A 24897-nucleotide genomic window follows, 5' to 3' on the forward strand; every position below is an offset into this window, starting at 1 on the left:
CCAGTAAGGTACAATATGAATAAAGCAGATATGGTGAAGCTAATAAATAATACTTGAAAAGGAATGTATTGTCATTCTAAATAAATAAAATACTCCAAAGGATTGGGAAGACCTTCTCATTGATGGTCCTACAAGTCATAAATGAGAATAATAAGCATTTGGGTTAATATGCCTTTCCAAATGATTTCTAATTCTTTTGCAGCCAACATCTTAAAAATTAATATAATTCCTCAAATTAATTTTAACTACAATGCCATTTTTTCGTTTCTATTGTAAAGAAGAACATTTTTGCAGATACGGTCAATTTTATTCGCAAGAATCTGCAATAAAATTAAGAGCCATGAATTAGTCACACTTGTGATAAATCATCCAAATACATCTTGCTGCACCGCACTTCCTTCCTGCTACTAGCCTTTTTCTGTCCCATTGTTGCCACAAGACATATCTGTGTCGGTGCGACATAAAGCCAATTGTAAAAAAAATTTTTTTTTTAAAGATAGGAAACCACGGAATACGATCTTCAGGGCTGCCGATGGTGGGATTCGAACCCACTATCTATTGAATACAAACTCGCAGCTGCACGACTCTTACTGCACAGCCAACTCGCTCAGTGACTGCAAAATAGAACGAGCAATTATTACAAGTGATTTTGTTCATTGTAGCCTGGAATCACACCATCTTATGGAATTCAAAAGTTGAAGATCTGAACTACAGATAACTTATATAAATACATCTGTTTACCCTTTTGATGTTTTGCAGCGATTTCAGTTTTTGACACGTTTCAGACTTTTTGAAATTGAATGGCAAAAAAATTGTTTCCTGTATGCATGCATGCCTATGTCTGCGAGTTCTAACAACACAAGAATGCTTGCAAGATATTTTGAAGATGTTTTGTTGAAACTGAAATTTAGGGCACCTTTTGTCTTGAAATTCAGATTTGAATACTACCTTATAAGGAAGCATGAAACAAATTTTAAAATATTTCCCTTAATATTGGGTTTAGAAAGAAATGTTCAAGGAGAAAAATGTTTCAGAAATTAATTTGTAGTAACTTTTGTCATATGAAATTCCTCACTCCCCGCCCAACTGTCAGAAATAGTGGAGAGAACGTGCCACTCAAAACAGCTCTCACTAGTCTATTCCCCTCTCCTGCAGTCCGTCAGCAATCAGACGAGATGTATTCGCCTGCCAGTGACCAACTATCTGGTTGTTCTTTGTGGCAGTCTCTAGACTAAACACATTTAAATTACGGATTATGAAGCTGCCGCTAATTCTTTTAAATGAACTAATTCACTCAAAACATAAATTAATGAGTTGAAATAATGTACAAGAGATCAAACTTAGTCGTCTATTCTGAAGGTAGCTGAAGACATACAAGACTGTAGTACAGAGACTGTGCTTTTCAGATCCCGCCAGTCTATTACTACACTGCAGGTCACATTGTTGTTTGCACACTGCTGAGCTAGCAAATGATTGTTTAAAGTCAAAATAATTTCTTTCTTATTATAAAACTTACCATCAGGTTTAAACTTACGTAATCTAGAAAAATTTGATGATTGGTGAAATGGCGCTGGAAGACACTTCCAAATGGCCTATACACAATCATCCCAGATAAAAGGGACATAATAGTAGATCAGGAAGAAGCAATACACTACCTATGGAGTTCCGTAACTCGGTAACAACTCCTGAACTTTCAGAGCATAAGCTCTGTCTGGAAGTGGGTGTTATGATTATGCTACTTTGGAATCTGATGCCCCCCAAACTTTGTAGAGATATTCGCCTTAAAATTAAAGCCCTCTACAAATTTGTTATTGAGGCTACGACACTGACAGTGTGTGGTAAGAATGAGTCTGTTTTTATCCTCTGAATTTCCCCAGTGCCCACTAACTACTCTTTCCACTTTAAAGACCCAGTAGTTTCCAGTATGTGACCACTTCGCGATGACTATCAACAAATCTCAAGTGCAGGTGCTTCAGACTTGCAGGCATTGATATGCACTCGAGCTGTTTCTCCCATACAGCTCAAAGTCACCTACTCCCAGGTTAGCTGCAGATCTGCACTTTTTATTTGTGCACCAGAGCACCACAAAAAATATTATCTACCAGAAGTGTTAGGGTCATTTGAGTAAGCTTTGTCTAAGTGTGCTATCCAGTAGTATAACATTAAGTAGCTGTATCTTTATCCTTTTGAACCCTTCAATGACACGTATCTGCAGCTAGGAGTGAAATATCTGAATTTAAAAAAAGAAAAAAACATGTTCACAATGTCAAACAAGAAAAATGTTAAGTTTGAAGAAACAGGAACACTTATCTTAATATGAAATGATGATCAATATCTGGGAGTTACTAAAACCTAATATTATTGGATAATACAATACAATATTAATGGGTAATAAAAACTAACTCACCTTGGAAAAGTCCTTGTAGGACTTGGAGAAAGCGTACTTTTCCATGTCATTTGAATCCCTGGAGAGAAACACTGTCGAGTAAGTCTGGTTGGAGAAGGTGTTGGTGAAGGTGAAGTACAAGCAGGAGGACAAGCGGGAAGATTTAGATGTAATTGGTCATAGAGTCCTGGACCAGGCCGTCTATTCTCAGAACTGTCCGACTGAAACCCAAAAATGATCACATGTGGTAGAGCAGCACTGTTCTCAGCTTTAATACACACCTCTTCATTTATAGGTAGCCATACCAAACTTTCTTAAATGCACTTTTACAAATCCTCAACTACTTTCATTTCGCATTCTCTGTTGGTAATAATCTTAAACTTAAATTTCACATTTGTCACATCCATGCATGTTTTGATCCTAATTGGATTCAGTAGATTGCTAAAATTTGACATATACATATCATAAGGTTTGTTCCAACACACAGTTCGGAACGCATTCAGAAGAGATACCAACTGTGAACGTGCAAGGGCTAACCGATTTCTGTTCAGACCAGTTTGTTATACAGAGTGTTAGAACGGAAATAGAATTGTTCTGTGCGTAATTAGCGTCATCGAGAGACAGGTGGAAAAACTAATAATTTATTTGGCATTACTGTAATTGTAAACTATAAGCAGCGATGGATTTAACTGATGGTGGGTTCTCTAAGTGTAATACATTCCAATATTAATACTGCAATTTTTATTTTTATAATAAATAAAGATTATTTTAGAGTGGATGTTCAAAATACAAATATACAAGTTTAACATGGCATGTTAATCCAACATAATCCTACCCATCACAGTCGGCAGAAACACACTTTCCCCTTCCAGAATTGTATTTTTGAGTCCTCCCAATAGCAATTCTGCATTTTTTTTGCAAAGTAAGAACTTACTGCTTCTGTGCCTGTCTCATGACATCATACATCTTAAGTTCCCTTCTCTTTTCTCTCCTCTTGCTTCAATGTTAATTTTTAGCATATCTGTGCTATGATCACTCATTCTTTTTATTAACTCTGTTTTAATAAAGAGTCCAAACCACGTGAGCAGAGCATGTGGACATAGACATACTTGACTGGATAAGCAACTGTGGTGTAGGCCTAATGCTTAGCACTCTGGACCCTGAATCCTGCAATCCGAGTTTATATCTCGGTGGAATCTTCATAAACAGGTTCCAGGAAGGACAGTCCAAATAATTAATGGACAAGACAAGTGTACATGTGAGGATTTACAGAAGGCCAAATCCCTTTTCTTTTTGTTTTAAGGTAGCAGCCGTGGCCTTAATGAAGGTACAGCATTTGCTTGGTATGAAAATGAGAAACCATGGACAACCATCTTCAGGGTTGCTGACAGTTGGGTTTGAACACACTATCTCCCGAATGCAAATTCTCAGATACACATCCCTACCTGGCGCTGTATAGCCAAAACTGAGATATTTATCGGAGCCGAGCGCATTACAACAAAATAAGCTCAGCAAATCGCAATACTAGCTTGGACGGAGGTATACTGATAATGTGTTTGCTTCTTCTTCTCGTTCCCGACTTTGTCTGCCTATGAACAGCATTGAACCTAAGTCGTCTTCTTCTTCTTCTTCTTCTTCTTCTTCTTCTTCTTCTTCTTCTTCTTCTTCTTCTTCTTCTTCTTCTTCTTCTTCTTCTTCTTCTTCTTCTTCTTCTTCTTCAAGAACCCCTTCATCCTTTCACTTCTAATCTTCCTTTCCTTCTCAGATATGACCAATTTTGGGGGTTTCTCCCAGAATGTTTTGATGCTGTCCATTCAGCTTCTAAATTCTTTTCTGTTGTGAATCATATCCATTGTAAGTCCACTTTCTATTGCATCTCTTTTTACCTCCTCTACCCACTTTGTCGAAGCTTTCAGTCTAGTGATGTACTTGAATATTTTCTTAGCTGTTTCTCATCCATTCTTTCTAGATGCCCATAGAATTTTAGCCTTCGTGTTCGCATGGTGACAGTGATTTTTTCAGTGTATTTGTAGAGAGCATCATTTTTTTCTATTCCTCCACTCCCCATCAGCATTTTTCTGTGGTCCTAAAATTTTCATTAAGATTCTCCTCTCCCCCCCCCCCCCCCCCCAACCGCCGAGTTCTTGAAGCTCACCCTTTTTATTCATTGTCAGGCTCTCTGAAGCATAGAGACCCTCTGGCTTTACCACTGTGCTGTAGTGTCTAAATTTTACCTTGTATGATATTGCTCTTTTGTTGTATCTGTTCTGGGTTAACCTGTTCTGTTTTTTTTTTGCTACAGGCTTTACGTCGCACCGACACAGATAGGTCTTACAGCGACGATGGGATAGGAAAGGCCTAGGATTTGGAAGGAAGCGGCCGTGGCCTTAATTAAGGTACAGCCCCAGCATTTGCCTGGTGTGAAAATGGGAAACCACGGAAAACCATCTTCAGGGCTGCCGACAGTGGGATTCGAACCCACGATCTCCCGGATGCAAGCTCACAGCCGCGTGCCTCTACGCGCACGGCCAACTCGCCCGGTGGGTTAACCTGTAAGCTAATTCTAGTTTTCTAATTCTTGCCCTATTCACCTCTTTATCCAATCCGTTAGGTTCTATTCATTCCCCTAGATATTTAAATTTCTGTTCTTTTTACAGTCCCATGCTTCATTTCTAAGTGTCTCTCTCCCCATGATGTCCATAAACCATGTATTCTGTCTTCTCATATGAGACTTTGAGACCCGTTTTCTCAGCGATCTCATGTAGAGTATTCAGCATCATTTGGGCATTTTCTCAGTTGTGAGTCAAGAGGGCAAGATCATCTGCGAAAGCCAAACACTTAATTTCTAAGTTCTGTCCCTTCCTTCCTAAATGTATTCCCCTTATTCCTTTCACTTCCAAAGCTTTTTCCCAGGTTCTAATGATTTTTTTCTAGAACAATGTTAAAGAGAATTGGTGATAGGTAGTCCCCTTGTCTGACTCCCGTTTTTATTTCAAATAGTTCAGAAATTTCACCGAAGAATTTGACTTTTGAGAAAGTTTCTGTCAGGGTTTGTTTTATTAACATTCTTATTTTCCTGTCAATTCCGAATTCCTCTAGGACATGACATGTCTGCCTGTCAATTGAATTATACGCTTTCTTAAAATAAACAAATATTAACATGGTGTTCTGGCTTCTCAAAGCACTTATTTTGAGAATGCTCTTCAGGTTAAACATTTGTTCTGCACATGATCTTCCTTTTCTAAATCCAGCTTGGTACTCACCAATGAGATGGTCTGCTTGTTGTTCAACTCTTCTCATAAGTACTTTAGAGAGTATTTTATATGTGATTGGGAGTAAAGAGATGCCTCTATAGTTATTGATGTTTGTCTGGAGACCTTTCTTGTGAAGTGGGTGTATAAGAACACACTCCCAATCATTGGAGATCTTTTCATCTCTCCAGACGACTCCTATGACGGTGTGGATTGCTTTTACTGCAGTTTCTCCTCCGAACTTCCACATTTCTGCAATAATTCCATCTTCACGTGGTGCTTTGTTGTTTTTAAGCTCATTTATTATTTCCTTGATCTCTTCTAGACTCGGTGGCTTGGAATCTTGGTTATCCTGAGATAGATATTTCGCATCCAATCTTTCAACAGGTTCTGCACAATTCAGCAACATTTTGAAGTAATCTGCGAGAAATTGACAATTTTCTTAGTTAAGTAATGAACGTAGGTTTTCGTGGCTCATAGTATTAATGTAAATAAATAAATGAATACTGGATTAAAGCCACTATGTTTATTTAATGAAGCAATTTGGCTGAAAGCTCGGCTTCATTAAATAAACATAGTGGCTTTAATCCAGTATTAATTTATTTATTTACGTTAATTTTCTTTGTTGTTCGTTACTACACTACCATCCTCCCATTTGAAACACAAACTTGAAGGCTGGTATCCCTGTAGTTCCTCTTTGAAGGTTTTGTAAAATGCATGAGTGCTGTTCTATCGAAAATCATCTTCTAACTTATACAACCTACTTCTATCATAATTTCTTTTCTCTGATTGTATGACCTCTGCTGTTTTCTTCCTCTCTTTCCTGAAAGTTTCCCATTTTTCCTCTTCTGTGCTTGTAGTCTTCTGTCCACAGCTTCATCACACTTTTCATTCCACCACCTGTGTTTTCGTTTCCTCGCTGGATTCCCCAAACCTTCAGCTGCTTTAAACATTGACTTTTTGCTCTTCCCAGCTGTTCATATTCAGCTTCGACAAATTTTCACAATATGTCTCTTTGTTTTGTTTCAGAGTATCTGCAGCACGGGTGAAGTTTAAGAAAGCGGAGATTGTTATTAGTGGAATACTGTGTAGAAGGGATACTGACTGGAGGGTGATTGGGGATTTAAATGAGACTATGGAGTGGGTATGTGGGAAACTGGGAGTGAAATTTCTAGATCCTAATGGGTGGATAGGAGATAGGGATCTGCGCTCAGATGGCCTTCATTTAAACCGCAGTGGTACGTATAAGGTAGGAAATTTGTTTGGAAGGGTAATAGGGAGGTACATTCAGGGAAACGGGATGGCCTAGGGAGCGGTGATAAGGGAACAGGGAACTGGAAATCAAGCAGGGATGACATAAAATTGTTAGTGTTGAACTGTAGAAGTATTGTAAGGAAAGGAATAGAATTAAGTAATTTAATAGATATATATTCACCAGATATTGTAATAGGAGTTGAATCATGGCTGAGAAATGATATAATGGATGCAGAAATTTTCTCACGGCACTGGAGTGTGTATCGTAGAGATAGGATAGGAAGGGTGGGAGGCGGAGTGTTCATTCTGGTGAAAGAAGAATTTGTAAGCTACGAAAAAGTTAAAAACGAGACACATGAAATTCTAGGTGTAAGGCTCATTTCTAAAGATAATAGGCAACTTGATATATTTGGAGTGTACAGATCGGGAAAGGGTAGCACTGACGCGGATTCGGAATTATTTGATAGGATAGTCAGCTATGTGGGAAACGACATGGAAAGAAATGTGATTGTAGCGGGAGATCTGAATTTGCCAGATGTCAATTGGGAAGGAAATGCGAACGACAGGAAGCATGACCAACAAATGGCAAATAAGTTAATATGGGAAGGACATCTGATTCAGAAAGTGATGGAACCAACCAGAGGGAAAAATATCCTGGATGTCGTGCTGATAAAACCAGATGAGCTCTATAGGGAAACTGAAGTAATAGATGGTATTAGTGATCATGAAGCTGTTTTTGTGGTAGTTAAAAATAAATGTGATAGAAAGGAAGGTCTTAAAAGTAGGACTGTTAGGCAGTACCATACGGCTGATAAAGCAGGCATGAGGCTGTTTCTAAAAAGTAACTATGATCGGTGGAAAACGGTAAATATAAATGTAAACAGACTCTGGGATGGGTTTAAAGAAATTGTTGAGGAATGCGGAAACAGGTTTGTACCTTTAAGGGTGGTAAGGAATCGGTAAAGACCCACCTTATTATAATAGAGAAATAAAGAGACTAAGAAGGAGGTGCACACTGGAAAGAAATAGAGTTAGAAATGGCTGTGGAAGTAAGGAGAAATTGAAGGAACTTACTAGAAAATTGAATCTAGCAAAGAAGGCAGCTAAGGATAATATGATGGCAAGCATAATTGGCAGTCATACGAATTTTAGTGAAAAATGGAAGGGTATGTATAGGTATTTTAAGGCAGAAACAGGTTCCAAGAAGGACATTCAAGGAATAATTAATGAACAAGGGGAGTGTGTATGTGAGGATCTTCAAAAGGCAGAAGTATTCAGTCAGCAGTATGTAAAGATTGTTGGTTACAAGGATAATGTCAAGATAGAGGAGGAGACTAAGGCCAAAGAAGTAATAAAATTTACATATGATAACAATGACATTTACAATAAGATACAAAAGTTAAAAACTAGAAAAGCGACTGGAATTGATCAGATTTCTGGGGATATACTAAAGACAATGGGAATTCCCTATTTGTTGGAATTATGTTGGAACAGCAAGCTGGGAGTTTGGAACCGATTCTCAATTATGCTGGAACACCCGTCGAGTTATTGTGCATGAGCAGGCAGTGCAGAATCGATTCGAAATCGTGTTACAACAAACCTATACTTAAAAACATTTAAAATTGAAGCAAGAATGATGTTATGAATGTTAAAATGTTCTTATCAAGGAAAAGTTCATGCTTCAATGTGTGAGTGAAAGAGATTCCATTGGGATTGAGACAGAGTAACTTGGTAGATTCAAGGTGAGTTTCATAGACAAACCATAAACACCATTCATCAAGGCTCTTCACATCCACAAGTCCACAAACGTGCTGCATACTAGAGCATGGTCCATCGTGCATTCAATACCCCAATGTTAAAAAGAGATGTTATACATGAATTAAACACCATCAGAAACATAGCCAAGACCAACAGATATGATAAACATTTCACTGAAGGAATAATAAATAAAGTCAAATATCGACTTTCCACTACCATCACTAAAGAAGAAAAAACTAATAAAACCTTTCACTTTCACTTTTAATAATCGACAGATACACCAGATTTCTAACATTTTCAAAAAACATGATATAAAAATATATTTTAAAACAGACAATAATAATGCATCAATTCTACACAACATAAGCTCAATTAATAATAATAATAATAATAATAATAATAATAATAATAATAATAATAATAATAATAATAATAATAATAATAATAATAATAATAAATTATATAGATAAGGTGTTTATATGCTTAAATGCAGCACCCTATATCGGCCAAGAAGGTAGAAACTTTGACACGAGGTACTTAGAACATGTAAATTTAAGTAAATATAATAGATTTTCATCTATAGGAAAATATATGATGGATTCAAACAATAAATTCACGAATATTGATAACGATATGATAATCTTAAAAATGGTTAATAAGGGCTCTCTGCTCAATATCTTTCAAAATGTTGCACCCACCTGGATCAATATTTTAATCCCAATTTCAACTTTATCAAGATATCAGATAAACCAAAATCTTTATCTGATCTATTAATTCCCATTTTCAATAAAAAGAAATTAAGTAATCTAAACCCCCTTTTCTATTAATTTTCTCCAAATTTCCTCCAGAAATCAACCATCATTCCACATCCCTCAGCCCCACCTTAGGCTACAATATACCTCCCTTCTTTTCCTCCTCCCACTACAACTCAGCTCTATTCTATTTCCTTGCTTTTGCTCTTTCAACTTTTTCAAAGATCCACATTGAAAACAAATAAACATCTCAACACTTTACCATCAACATTATTATGTTCACTCTTATTTCAACTGAACAGAATTCAAGAAGATTCTGCAAGTATTAATATTTTATGTCTTTAAACTAGTCTTTTAAGAAGTGCATTCTTCAAATTAGAAGAAAACGTTGAAAATAATTCCAACTTACACTAGAACAAATATGATCATAATGAGTGTTTATCATTCAACTCTTTCCTTGTCTTGCATCGGATGACAACAACACACTCTTATTTTATAAATTTTATCTATTATAATTTATGCCGTGTCTTAACTTTATAATTTTGACTGATGATGGTCTCTAGCAAGACCGAAACTAGTTTCAAATATACTGTATGTAACCTTTTTAGGTTACAATAAATGAGTACTGAATAGGTGGAAACCTTTTAGCTCTTGTTTTGCATTAAGAGACTAGGTTTCAAAGGGAAAAAGCAACTCTTTGAATCAACTCCACTGTCACATTAGGGTGGATATGGAAAGATCCAAACAATGGAAACAGGGTCACCGAGATACAAACCTACATACACCTCACCACCACTTTCCATGAGACCCAAACCTGAAGTTAAAACCAACCTAAGAATAAGTTTAAAAAAACACCAGAAGTTAGTGGACATTTTAGGGAATACATAGACGAACGAATATCTCACTTCCATGAAGTTCGCTGAACTCAGCAAACGTCGCCAAAAGTCAGAAATGGAGACGTAAAGAGAAAAGATGCTGGAAAACGGAACTGTGAGAAGGGGCAGTCATTCGACCAGAGTGGGGAGGGTATAAGGAATCACTCATTTATCTGCTGTTTGATTTGACCTCATCACATTTATGTTCTTTGCAGCTGTAAATATTCACTGTATTAAGAATATGAATAATGTAATTTCTTTGATGCAGACAACAATAAACCGCAAAATGGCCACGTTAATGCAAGATGGCAATGGAGCCAATCTCCGCATTCAAGAGAAGTGTGGGTTCAAACCTCACAGTCAGCTATCCTGTAGTTTCCCATTTTCATTTCCAGCCAAATGCCAGGACAGTTCCAATTCATAGACCACAGCCAATTTCTTTCACCTTCATTTATTTCACTGACATTAGCTCCTGAACTGAGATTGGCATCAAGAAGGTCATCCAGCCATGGAAACATGCCATATAAATTGAACCACCCTCTCACAGCCCAGCACCAAAACATCCCAGAGCACACACGGGGAAAAAAGAAAAACGTAGAATAGATTTACACGCAGTGGTAACGAATTAGCAAAATGTTTCTAGTCGGACTTCACCAGAGCAAAACAGAATAACAGTCCGCAGTTGGACCCGCATTATGAATAACTTCAACAAGAAGTAAAATAAAAAGAATAATTCATTCATAATCATTTAAAAACTGCCTGTGGCCCTCGTAAAATATTAAAGACAGTAACAGTATAAACGGACATTACTCACATCGATCAGTATCTCCAAACAGTTCGACATTACTCAGACCGAACAAACAATACCGGTCCAACTGCAATCAAATTAATACGTTACAGGACAGTTTTCGTTTATGGTACTCTAACCCAATAAAATGTGAACCCTTTTTTCCTTTTCTACTGACTTGACTTCTCAATAAATCATCATTCCTTTTCTTTTTTTATACAAGCAAACATAGGACCTTCTGTAACAATCCCCAAGGAAATCTCAAGTACGCAAAGAAAAATAATAATGCTGGCGTAAATACAGGGGCAGAGGGTAAAAGCACGCAAGAGCAACTGCTAGGAAGTGGTTCACTGATAGATAAACTTGTTGCCATAGCTACCTTGAAATAAAATAAACAATAAACCAAAAGCGAAATATTCATGAAGAAAAAAGCATTTAAATGGCAAAACATACCAAATATAATAAAGCAAGGAGCACATAAACAAATCAAGGAAATCCAGACCGCTTAAAATCTTTCACACACCCACACTGGGATGTGTCTTATTTTTCAAAGTTTTAATTTTGCAACGCATAGGTTATTGTTTTATTCATTTGGGCAAAAACACCCAAAAACAATTTTTTTCCTTATTTGGAACAGTGCAACCCGTGCTGACTCGCGCGCAAACATGTCCATACAAGTTGCGTCACAAGAGTGGCGCACTCTCAATGTTATTGTCACTTAGTTTTCGCTTATCGGGTAGCTATCACGGATTGTTTTATATTTTGAAGATGTCAGTGGAACTAAGGAACAATTAAAAAAAAAAAAACCATTTTCTTGGTTGGTGAAGTAAATCACCAAATAACAGGCGCAAAATTACCATCTAATCGTCAAGTTCTCGCAGTTCTATTTTTCAACATACGTGAGGTTAAGTTGACTGTTAGTGAAAGCGCAAATCTTGTCATTCAGGAGTGCAATATATTCTGGGAAAAGGCTATAATACCTACCAGAGCTGTGCCTAATTGTGTTAAGAAGTTAGTGGATCTTTATCAGGTCTGGCGAGAACTGCAAAAATATAGCAAGAAGATTCAGGATTTACATAGGCGCCGCGAAGAGAACTTTCAACTTGAATTAGATAATTTATTCGATATCGCACATGTTGATCTCTTGAAAGAATAAAAATCGAAGGAGATAAAAATATTTTTGCAAAAAGCAAAGAGAGCCGGGGTACCTAGCGGGTGTTGACAAAAAGTTGGCTGATATTGAAGAAAGGGCCAGGCTGAGAAAACTCACAGAAGATAAAAAGAGACTGAAGCAAATGCCTTCTGCAAGCTCATTGAAATCTGCAACTTTACAGACTTTTGATACACATGAAGACGTAGAAGAACAATCCACAAGCTCTGAAGAAAGCCTGGAAGAATCTCTGCCATCCACATCTCAATCTGTAAGTTGTTTAGCTACAAGAAGATGAAGAAAAGATTTTATCACATCTAAATTAGTTGCAACTTTAGACAGATGTCAACTAAGCATCACAGAAGAGTAGAAGCACTTGGTCTTAGTTCTGACAATTGCCCGATCAACAAATCTTCTATTCAACGCATTCGAACACAAATGAGAATAGATAGAGCGAGATCCATTAAATCCGATTTTCAGAATAACGTGCCCAAAGTACTTACTGTTCATTGGGATGGAAAATTGTTACCTGCTCTGGACGTAAGAAGTTCTAAAGAAGAACGCCTACCAATTATTATTTCATATGACGAGGAAGAACAATTACTTGCTGTGCCGAAGTTAGACAACCCTTCCGGCAAAAGAGCAAGTGAAAGCAGTGTCAAATGCCCTTCATGACTGGAACCTGGATGATAAGGTACAAATAATGTGCTGTGATACAACAACATCTAATACAGGACGCTCGAACGGAGCTTGTGTGCTTTTAGAGAAAAAACTAGAAAGAGATTTGTTACTCTTTCCTTGCCGCCATCATATTTACGAACTGGTGCTCAAAAGTGTGCTGGAATCAGAGATCCAACAAACTAGCAGTCCTGATATTCCACTGTTCAAAAAGTTTAGAGACAACTAGAAGAATATTAATCCTAGTGCCATCAAACCGTGCACTGATTTTGTCCAACAACATCTCTGTGAGGCAAATATTATTGAATTGGAGACGTTTCTTTAACAATGAGCTGGCAAAATCGACTGTACAAGATGATTATCGATGAGCTCGCTATTGTTTTTCTGGGTGGAGACATTAAAAATAAAATAAAAATCAGACCTCCTGGTGCAATGCATCAAGCACGATGGATGGCAAGAGCTATTTACTCCATAAAAATGTGTTTACTGAAGTCCCAGTTTAAAATGAGCGCTAAGGACAAACAAGCTTTACAAGATGTTTGTTTATTCATTGTGGCAGTTTATGTGAAGCCCTGGCTTGGATGTAGTTTGGCGATAAAAGCACCGAATCAAGATTTTTGTTAAAGACCTTAAAGGATTACGAGAAAGTAAAGCCGCATTGGCTTTAAACAAGTTCAGTCAACACTTGTGGTACTTGTCAGAGGAAACAGCCATCCTTTCAATTTTTGATAATGAAGTTGATGAACAGACTAAAGGAAACATTGTAGAAAATTTACAAAAAGAAAACTTTGGTGATTCCGGAAAGAGATATGTTCCATCGAAAGAAGAGATGTCTGGCTCTCTATATGGTACGTAGTAGATTAGTAGTGTTTAATCTGGTATTTAATTTAGAACTTACTTGTTTTATTTATAGGCACTACAAGTATTTTTTAAAATCTTGTTTCAGGGAAATCTTTGAGTGATTTTGTTTCTGTCAAGAGTAAAGATTTATTTTCACGACTGAAACTTGACAGCGGTTTCCTTCAAGAAATTGTATCTTCATGGAAAGACAACGTGGCGTTTGTGGAAGCTAAAAATAAGGTTTCTACCTCAAAAGCAGTTAATGACACAGCTGAAAGAGCTGTTAAACTAATGACAGACTTTCATGTTTTGATTACCGCAGATGAAGAACAGAAGCAGTTCTTATTACATTGTGTGCAAGAACACAGAAAAATTTACCCAGACTGTAAAAAAGAAACTTTGAAGAGGAAGTATCCAAATGAATAACTATAAAAATTGTATCTTTTTGTTACAAGAAGAGCATTATATAAATTTCTGTTTTTATTTATATTTCTCTAAAATAATTTTTTTAAGTGATCCTCTACAACTTCATTTAAGGGACCCTTTAAACAGCTACTTTCTAAAACTTTTAGGCCCCGTCGGCATGGGTTAAAATTAATGTAGGAAGTTAAAATTCTGTACTTGGGTAACTATTAGACTAATAAACACAATAACCGGGTATGCGTTTCAATAAATGGTAAAAAAAAAATTGCCCTTTTAAGGGACACCCTAACCCACACGTTCACCCAAATATCAAATCCATGAACAAAGCAGAAACATGATGGCAACACATTTCCCTTCAGTCGCCATAATAATTAAATCAAAAATTAATGTTCATACAGTTCAGTCAAAACAGTGAACCACAAATTTCCATCATTCCACAACCAATAACACTCGCAGCTACCATAAATAAAACATTAGAACCAGACCACTAGGCATGAGTAATACCGGTATATTATCGTCGCATAGATAAATTAACCCTTTCCCGCCCACATTTTTAGTCCGCTTATCACCAGATTTCAACCTATTATTTAGGAAAAATTGAAGTAGAGCACACTGTTTCAGATAAAGTTAAATATAATAAAAATTGTTGATCACAATGTATTCAAATTTTCAATAATATTAGAAAACATACCATTACATCCATTTCCGTATTCATTGAGTCATAAGGTCGTTGGTTCAAACCTCCTCCTCCGCTAATTGTGGTACTCGACACAAAGGTAGGCTCTATTTGTCACATTCTCATGTTGTACGAATCCTTCTAAACCAATAACCGCGTGATTCTGGAAGTGGAATATATACTGTATATCAGCTTCTATTTCCCCTGAGCTACTGTCTTCACATTCTGTATCTATGTTTCAAGAATGTGCCTGTTTGAATGCTGCATTGATATACATGCAAGTGGATATCTGACTGAATAGTTTGTCTCCTAACACATGTCAAAAATAACATATTTCTCGTAATACTCTTTCGAAATTATGGTCAGATTCAACATCATCCGTATAATCATTCGGAGTAACGAAACGAAATATTTGTGTTAACTGAAATGCCGCGGCATCGCAATCAGGTCCGAAATCTCGATATCCGTTTTTCACTTACATCACTGTTATCACTAAAATTATCTTCGTTGATACATTAATCCCTCACTAAAAATTCACCTCCACCCCTACTCAACGATTCTGTGTCACTTTCATTGCCTATATTCAGCTCAGTTTCAATGTTCGCAGTATTCAATCCCGCCATGTTTACGAACGACACAGTAACCCCCACTCGCGGAAGTTCAAGACTGTTTCCTAGGCGACGTCAAGACAGATTATCGCTCTTCTTTAATTTCCTAAGCCTTGTAGATTGTACTGTGTGTTCATAAATGCCTCATAAACACTTCAAAGCCAAAGAAAACAAAAAAAATTCGCATAGCTCGCGTAAGTATGCAGATAATGCAGCTGGGCGCTTTCGGGCGGGAAAGGGTTAAAGTACAGTTCCAAGACACAGAAGAATCAACAAAATATAAGAGGAAGCTTGTTGATGATATGCAGTTAATTATTCAAGCATTTTTCAACATCAAAAGTAGATCTTTCTCATTTCTGACCTTGCTTGCGTACTTCACGAAGCAAGTCTTCAACTACTTAGTTTCGGAAAGTTTTATGAGTGGGAACTGTCATGTTTGTTCCAACACATTAATCCTAGTAGAACGAAAAGGAGTTGACTATTGCAACTCCCGTCAAAACTACAATTTATGCCACCATTTCCAGCTTTTCACAAAAAAAAGATGAAGGCAAATTTGTGTTGACAAACCATGCCATAACAAATTCTCATAAACATTCAAGAATGAGAGTTACGAAGACCCTAGAATTCCTGCAAACTATTGTAAAGCAGGATTATGTTAAATAGCTCTACAATACATAAACAGAGAAGCTAGCAAAGGGTCTTGTATTTTTATTTTAAACTAGCAGATGTACCTTTGCTTCGCTACGTGATTCTCAGAAAGACCGACTTGGTGGTTTTCCTAACTGAAGTCAACATAGGTCATTACGAAACGTAAGTAGGAATGTAGCGAGTAAAAGCAATGTTATCTTATAAAACACTCGATCAAATGAAAAACCGCACATTTTCTCACTTTTAACGAACAGTACTACAGTGCCGATCTAACAGTCCAAAGTTCCAGAGCTGGAATGACCAGGCCGCAGACAGCCGTCAACACTCCTCTGCCCTTATTCCGTTAAATGTGCACACGGCTCATTCCAGTCAGTGCCTCAGAGTAGGGATTGAATAGCTTGAATGCTATGATGAACCAGTGTGTTACGTACCAGTAGTATCAGAAAATTTATGAACCAGAGGACTGGCATGCTAAAGATGAAATTTATCTAACTCCCCAGATACTTCCCGCCAATATTCATGCAGGCTGTTACACTCGGTTAGAATAATAACAGTAAGTTATTTATTAAATTGACCACCTAATCAATACAATTGGATGATTTACATTGATCTATTAACTAAAAATGGTACATGTTTCGCCTAGTATGAAGGCATCATCAGCCATTATCTTAACCTCGGAATAAAAATAAGCACTTGAATAACATATAATAAGATTAAATTAATTTTTAAAAGTCTTGAAGAGACTTATACTAAAATTAACATTAAAAATAACAATGTTGGTTTAAATTTTTTTTTTATACAATGTGAAGAATTACAAAGGTGAAAGTATTAAAATTATTGACATTAAAAAGACCAAAATGAACTGCGTACCTCAATTAGAACGAAAGATATGATTGGTTCAATGAGAAAAAAATGTTGAAGAAATGAGATGTCAAATTTAATGTACACTCATAACTTCGCTCAGAATGAACCAATTTGAATAGTTAAGAGTTGAAATGAAAGAACCTGATCCACTGAGTGTTCTTAGGCCAAAATGAACTCCGTACCGCAATTAGAACCAAAGATATGATAGCTTCAAAGATACAAAAAAATTGAAAAATGAAATAATTTGAGAAAGGTGAAAGTTAAGTGATTTATAGTACCTGATGACAAATTTGTGCATGAATACCTTTCAGTTAAAACAAAAATGAAGGAAATCGACTGGATAGAATGGCCGGACTGACTGACTTTAGTTTTCATAAATTTTTTGATATATAGATAATAATAATAATAATTCTGATGGAGACAATTTTTTCTTACAGCTCGTGAAGCTAAGGAAAAATGGAAGAACATTCGGCATGCATTCTTAAGACATTTTATAGGCAACTACCGACAAGTGGTTCTGAAGGTGGAAAAAGAAAAGCTTGCCGAGTATTTGCAATTTCTGGAGCCATACACTAGATCCAGGCGGTAAGTGTTGTCGAGTGTAAACAGCCCACATTCTGTAAATAACTCAAGTGTTGGTTGACTTTACATTTTGCATAGACTACGGAATTTTTAAGTAAATCAAATAAATCTGTGATTCTAAGCAATCAGGAAATATGAATAACTACCAGGAGGAGGAGGAGGGTGTAACACAGGAGCACCCGGATCCAAGTGGTCTTTCGAGAGAATGCAGTTACAACTACTATCGAAGAAGACGGATCATTTATTAGCAGAAAGGAGTCTGTGATTTTAGGTAATACCGAAAATAAACAAATGAAAGGTAAATATTCATCATCAGAAGAAAAAGCAAGTGAAAAAGCCTTTGCCGACTACTTTAACGAAAAGAGGGCTAAACTCCAGGCAAACGATTCGGATCCCGACTTGCTATTTTTTTAATCACTTTTACCAATGGTAAAAGACCTTAATACTGCAAATAAATTGTTGTTCAGAAGTTCAGTTTTAAATTCACTGAGTGAAATATGGAATTCACAGACATCTCAGTCTCAGACATCTCAAAATGTGATAATAGTATCACCGGATGAAAATGACGGAACTTCCTCTCAACCTGAACAATCGTGCATTGTGTGGAATAATATGAATAAGTGATCGGAAATGTGGTTTGCCTAAAAATGTAATATTTACCAGTATCCTATTCATTTCCACTTTACCACAAGCAGCAACATACTACACCTACTTATGCTGAACAAACGTGTATAGATCTTTTTAATGTATTCATGCACAACCAAAATCAATCGGTGTTAACCTTACCTGAGTGTTATCAATAATCTTTCAGCTGGTAGAATAGGATCCCTGAATTTGGTATATTTTTTCTCAAATAGTGGTTTTACCATATGCAATAACTCTTGAAACGTCTCCCAGTTCATTCTATAAAATGTATGAAATTGTGAAGGATCTTCATTAAGTTTCTTAGCCAACACGGAAGCACCATTCTCTTGGCAGTCCACATTACATGGGTTGACCCAAAATCTCCTTTCTCTCCTAATCACCTGTTTTCTTCGTAATTTCCCAAGCAACAACAAGCCTTCCACATCACTAGAGTACATCTTAACTAATGACCCACAGATGTGCATGTACGTGGCCCATGGGACACGGGGCAGGACAAGTTACTTCAGTCGTGTGCCCTGTCCCATGTCGCATGTCCAAGAAGCGTGCGGTCTGGTTTAACCCTTAACTATTGACGTACATTTTCAGTGACATCCACATGGACGTGAGGTCACTGAGACCGCATGAAAATTAATTTGACTACGGAAGGGACAGTTAATGAGATAAATTGCTAGCTGCTTTTATTTGAATAATTACACTTTATTGAACCGAAAACCACAAAAATATTTTCCATTTGTTAATTTGTATAACCCTCATACCTTCAGATTGCAGTCGCAGCAATTTTCGTTATTCAGAATACACTGTTCCATTTAAACACACACATATCCTTTACACTATCAACAAAAATTGACCCTAACTTGGGTATTAAAGATGTTTGATAACCACTGCACTGAAAATTAACGACACATTAGACTGATCTCTTGTTGGGGTGGAAATTGCAAGCACTGAACTTGGCCCTCAATGTTACTCTCACTCAACACATTCGAAGCAGATCTTCCTTGTACACTCCAAGCATACTGGTTTTTCACATCTGTAACACTTGTAATATGTTTTCTCTTCTTTGCTGGTGGGCACAGACGACAAGTTATCCGTTTTTCAAGCTTCTCCTCGGAAATGTTGATACGCTCCGCAGGGATGCTCAAAATTCTAGAGATAGCGCCTCGAATATCTCTTGGGATCCTGGGATTTGATAATCTTCTTATCATGTGTGGCCTAGTGAGTTGAGCAGCAAGTTCTTTCAGAAAATGTTGCCTGGTCATTTGGGGGCTCTCGCGATAGGACTAATGCAAGATATTCGCATTCACAGCTGCAATATCGATGATACGGAAGAAAACTGCCATCGGCCACCTTCTTGTTCTTCTACCTGTGCAGTAGGTGGCTGACATCTGATCCAAAGTATCTACTACAGACTTCGTAGAATTATAAAACTGAATCATCTCTTCCTTCCCCGTGTCCGCATCAGTTGCTTTCCCATGGTGCATAGAGGATACTAACAAAACAGCTTTGTTTCTTTTCGGAACGTGTGAGAGAACAGTTATGTCTTTCGTGAAGCCATACACAGAGGAACCGACCTTTCTCTGCTTGGAAGGCAAGAAGTTAGTTGGAATTTCCTTCTTGTTCTTTCTTACTGTCCCAACATAAGTGAGTCCCCTTTTCCTCAGCTCCTGAACAAGCTCCACTGAGGTGAACCAATTGTCAGCTGTTATATTTCTATTTGTACCCTGTATTGGTTCCGATAAACGAAGAACTGCCTGAGTTGGCTTTGAAAATTTTCTGTCTTCCCTTGAAAGACCTATTCCATCAGTGTCCTTCCCTGCATAAATATATGCATTGTACAAATAACTATTTTTCAAATCGGTTAGGCACATCAATTTCACTCCATATTTCTCAGGCTTGTTCGGAATATACATTCTGAACTTACACCGACCTCTGAAACCAATTAGCATCTCATCTACTGTTGCATTTGTGCCAATGGAGTAACACCTTTGAGAGTTCTGAATCAACATATTCAGAAGCTCAGATATGGGTGCAATAGGATCTGTCTCTCTCCGCTGCGTTCTGTCTTCAAGACTGTCAAAATGCAGGCTGCACAGGAGAATGGAAAACCTTGTACCTGACATCACAACATGAAATATTTCACAGCCCGTACCGTCAGCTGCGAAGACTGAAGCGATGTCCTCTTTGTTAGATTTGAAAACCGCCGAATAAATAAGAAGGCCTAGAAAAGCTTTCATTTCAACTGCGTCAACATTTTGTAATTCTGGTCGGGTAGACTTTCGGTAATTACTTCTCATTGCACTGAGTTTCACATTTGTCCATCGCACTAGTAAGTTCACCATTTCTTCACTAAATATTAGTGTCCATGCCGTAACAGGATCCACACTGTTTCTAACTCGAGCTGAAGGGCGCAAACCGGGAAGGTGAATCACGATATTGTGACGAGGTGTACGCACATTCTGTGGAGGTTCCGCAGAGCACCATTTGTACCTATTTCTACCATAAAAACACTTAGAACGTGAATCATCAGGCAGTAGCGCGGAACTTTCATCTTCTTCTCCCTCTCCTTCAGTCTCAGTATCGGTATTGTGATCACTCTCTATTTCACTATCACCATCGTCCACATCACTCATGTCTTCTTCAAACCACTCGGTAATTGTTCCTTCGTAATTTGCATCACATGTTCGGACACTCGCCGAAGTACCTGCACGCTGACTCATTGCTACACACAGCACTATCAACTGAAGACTGCTTCAAACCATGGACGTGCGGTCACCCAGGCCGCTACGAAACTCATCAGCTTCTTATCGCAGCTGCACGGTTATTTATGACAGATAAGATAAATACAGTGGAGAGGTCATCTTAAAATAGAAAGGTACTGCAAGCAAATATACTGGCAGGGCGATAAGCGAGGTGTGGCACGTGTTTACTTTTCCACCGCGGTCATGTTGACCGCACGTCCATAGTTGAGGGTTAATCATCCAAGACAATGACTTATTGTATTGATTGGGTGGTCAATTTAATAAATAACTTACCGTTATTATTCTAATCAAATATCATCAATACAGACCAAAATGATATTTATTGCATGTTACACTCGGTACAACCAGGAGAGTGCTTAGGGGCACTCAGCTGTGATCTTGCATCTGGGAGATAGTGCATTCGAACCCCACTTACGGCAGCCCAGAAGATGGCATTCCGTTGTTTCCCTCTTTCACACCAGGCAAATGCTGGGGCTGTACTTTAATTAAGGCCAAGGCCGCTTCCTTCATACTCATAGCCCTTTTCTATCCAATCAACGGCATAAGACCTATGTGTTTCGGTGCGACATAAAACAATTTTTTTTTAAATATACAGTACGCAGCAGTAATCCTATCTATCGGAGACGACAGGCAACAGAAGACACAAAGCACATTACAACAAACAACGGTCAATGCAATGTTATTGTTAATCAATTTTATGAGCTTTCTATATTGTAGGCCTTCGCATTTAGTTTTCTTTCGACTCTTGTGATGTTAAGGCATCTTAAAAAAAAATTTATAGCATAGATTGTAGTTCATTATTCTCCGACTTTACATCCCGATTTTCATTAAATTCTGTTTACCAATCTTCTTGTGAACCGGCGCTGATACAGACTTAGTAACAAAAATCCAAATTTATGAATATCTCTGTGATCATAGTCAGTACGGTAACAATGTAATAAGACATAAATGATCGGAAATTTAATACTGTATAACTTTAGTTATGTAGTATTTATCGATACGACCACTAACAACATAAATATTTTTTTGAGAATTAAATTTTTGGCCTTCCCCTAAACTACCATTTCACTCAGCATGAATAAAATTATTTATGGCCTAGATAATAGCGACTTACCCCCCACTTTGCATACGGATTTTCATTAAGATAGGACCACTAATAACAAATATTTGAGAATTAAATTTTAGGCCTTCCCCTAAACTATCATTTTTCTCAGCGTGAATATAATGATTTACAGCCTAGATTGTAGCGACGTATCCCCCGGCTTTGCCTACCAATTTTCATTAAATTCTCTTCACCAGTATCCAGTATTCGGGAGATAGTGGGTTCGAAACCCACTGTCGGCAGACCGGAAGATGGTTTTCCGTGGTTTCCCATTTTCACACCAGGCAAATGTTTGGGCTGTACCTTAATTAAGGCCACGGCCGCTTCCTTCCCAGTCCTAGCCCTTTCCTGTCCCATCGTCGCCATAAGACATATCTGTGTCGGTGCGACATAAAGCCAATAGCAAAAAAAAAATCTCTTCAGCCGTTTTCTCGTGATACGTATACATACATACATACATACACACAGAAATTACGGAAAATTAAAAAATGCATATCCTTCTTACTGTGGACACAACTGATACAGAAATACCATCCTTTATAAATTCTGAGCAATGTACAGACGAAACTCTTATTTTATATATATATATATATATATATCTTGCATACTTTGGATGCAGTTGAAACTGTGGTCATCTTGGTATATCTTTGTCATGATCTTGAAAATTGCATCTACTTTCATTCAGGATTGTATAAGACTGTAATGTACCATTTTCACAGAATTACCAGGTACCAGTATATAATAAAGATGACTAATGGTAAGCCAAACTTGAGGTTTTACTAAATTTGTAAATATTTAATCAAGAAACTAAATTACAAATTACAAGAAGAGAGAAGAAAATACAGTCCATTAAAGAACGTGTTTAACATCTTTTCAACAACATACAATTTTAAAAGTGCTCACCTTGCGCTGAGTTGGAGACCCTGGAATGAGAGCCAAATCTTCACAGGATTGAGACATTTGAAGGGCAAAACGTGTTTCTCGCTCATGAGCTGCCTCTCGACCAGCTATATCTACACATTCCTCTTGGCGAAGTTGATTAACACGTGGTGTTAGACGAGGACCTGATGCCTGTGAATAGAAGATGGTACAAAGGTAACAGAATCACACAGATGATACAGTTAAAACAGCTTTTCCTTCATTCATGAACTAAAACATCCATTACAACTAGAAACAAAAAGACATCTAGATGTAACACAGAAACTTAAGAGTAAATGAATAGCTTACAACAGGGAAGATGCAAAGTACAAAAAAAAGTCTATTAACAAGAAATCAGTATAAGGATGAGGAAAATAGTCAAGTTCAGAATGATACCACTCTGGGTATGCAACTACAGTCGTAAGTTGTTGAATTAGTCAAGCCCTACAGACAAAAAATTTAATAATTAATATAATTATAAAATAATTTTACAAAAAGAAATTAAAGATCTAAGGAAACTATGTAACTGTGAGATGTAGACGTGTATGGCAGAGTACCAAGTGTTGGTTATTACAAGCTTTAGGTCTAGGGAACAATTTGTATGTACATGGGGGCTCATCCTTTTCATTAAACCTTCCATATTTCTGTACATAATAATAATAATAATAATAATAATAATAATAATAATAATAATGGATAATGTATAATGTGTTATTACGGCATCTACCCCAGGGTTCAGATACACCTAGCCTGGTTTCTCCCATTCATTGAATTCTGGGGATCTGAAGCCTCATGCAGAGAAGGGTCGGAGCTTCTCAAAATCTCTTCATCCCAAGAAAAGGACCTTCTTAGGTACAATTAATGTCAACACCCTGCTGAAATCAGGAAAGCTTAAACAGCTCATGGACATTCAAATAGCTGCACTCCAGGAAATGCGCTTCCGAGATGAAAAACACTTTGACTCAAGAGTACAGGATATGTAAAGGTAAACCTGCCATAAGAATCCACGGGAACCTATCACAAACAGGGACAGCCTTTCCCGTACGAAAAACAATCATCAATTCTTGTCAACTCGGACCACTCATCATCATCATTTCCCATTATCCAGCTGTAGCCGGATAGGGGCAAATATGGTTCCTCTCCACTTTCTTCAGTCTTTCCATCACTCCTTCTCCGACACTGTGTCCCAGTCCAGGTTTCTTTCTCTAATACTGCGTTGGATTGTGTCCTTCCATCTCATTCGTGGTCACCCGTGGCCTCTACTTCCTTGCATATGCATTTCCATCACCTTTTCTAGCATTCTTTCATCAATCATTCACTTTATGTGCTCAAACCATCTTAATCAGCTCTTCTCTATTCTATCATTCATTTTTTCCACTCCAATTTCTTCCCGGATTTTCTCATTCCTTATTTTCTCTCTTCTACTTCTCTGTATCATACTCCTCAAGAACTTCATTTCGGCTGCCTGTATTCGACTCTCATCCTTCTTTGTCACTGTCCAAGTTTCTGCTTCGTAAGTTGTTATGGGTACGTAATACATCTTGTGCATAGCTTCCTTTGCTTCCATTGGCACATATTTGTCCCATAACATGTTTCTTACACTATGATAGAAACAGCCTCCAGCTTGAATCCTCTTACTAATTTCAGCAACCAGTCGAGTATTCTCCATTAATTCACTCCCCAGGTATTTGAACGTCTCCACTACTTCCAGGGGCTTGTCTACAAGTTGTTTTTTTTTTTTGCTAGGGGCTTTACGTCGCACCGAGTCTACAAGTTTAATCTGACCTTTCCCTTCTTTCCCTCCTCTAGTCATAACAAGAGTTTTACTCTTTTCTACACTTATTTTCAATCCACATTCTTTGATCTTCCCATTGACCACATCCAACTGTTCTTGAACCTTCATGTCGTCTTCTCCCCAAATCACAGTATCATCTGCAAATAACA

At 37.5% G+C, this 24897-nt stretch overlaps 1 protein-coding gene across 3 annotated transcripts in view; it reads right to left on the reverse strand.

The window, feature by feature from the left end:
• LOC136877621 (P2R1A-PPP2R2A-interacting phosphatase regulator 1) overlaps nucleotides 1–24897 on the reverse strand; it is a 157372-nt gene that overhangs the window by 55000 nt on the left and 77475 nt on the right. For all 3 annotated transcript variants that reach the window (XR_010860785.2, XM_067151802.2, XM_067151803.2), the window contains exons 3-4: nucleotides 22939–23106; nucleotides 2408–2607 (exon numbers count right to left, since the gene is read on the reverse strand). Coding sequence is in view for 2 of the 3 variants with exons in the window: in XM_067151802.2 (XP_067007903.1) it covers nucleotides 2408–2607; nucleotides 22939–23106 (368 nt within the window). In the remaining variant the exon portion in view is untranslated. The remainder of the gene's footprint in view (nucleotides 1–2407; nucleotides 2608–22938; nucleotides 23107–24897) is intronic.

Source organism: Anabrus simplex, chromosome 7, assembly GCF_040414725.1.
Source record: "Anabrus simplex isolate iqAnaSimp1 chromosome 7, ASM4041472v1, whole genome shotgun sequence".
Taxonomy (NCBI): domain Eukaryota; kingdom Metazoa; phylum Arthropoda; class Insecta; order Orthoptera; family Tettigoniidae; genus Anabrus; species Anabrus simplex.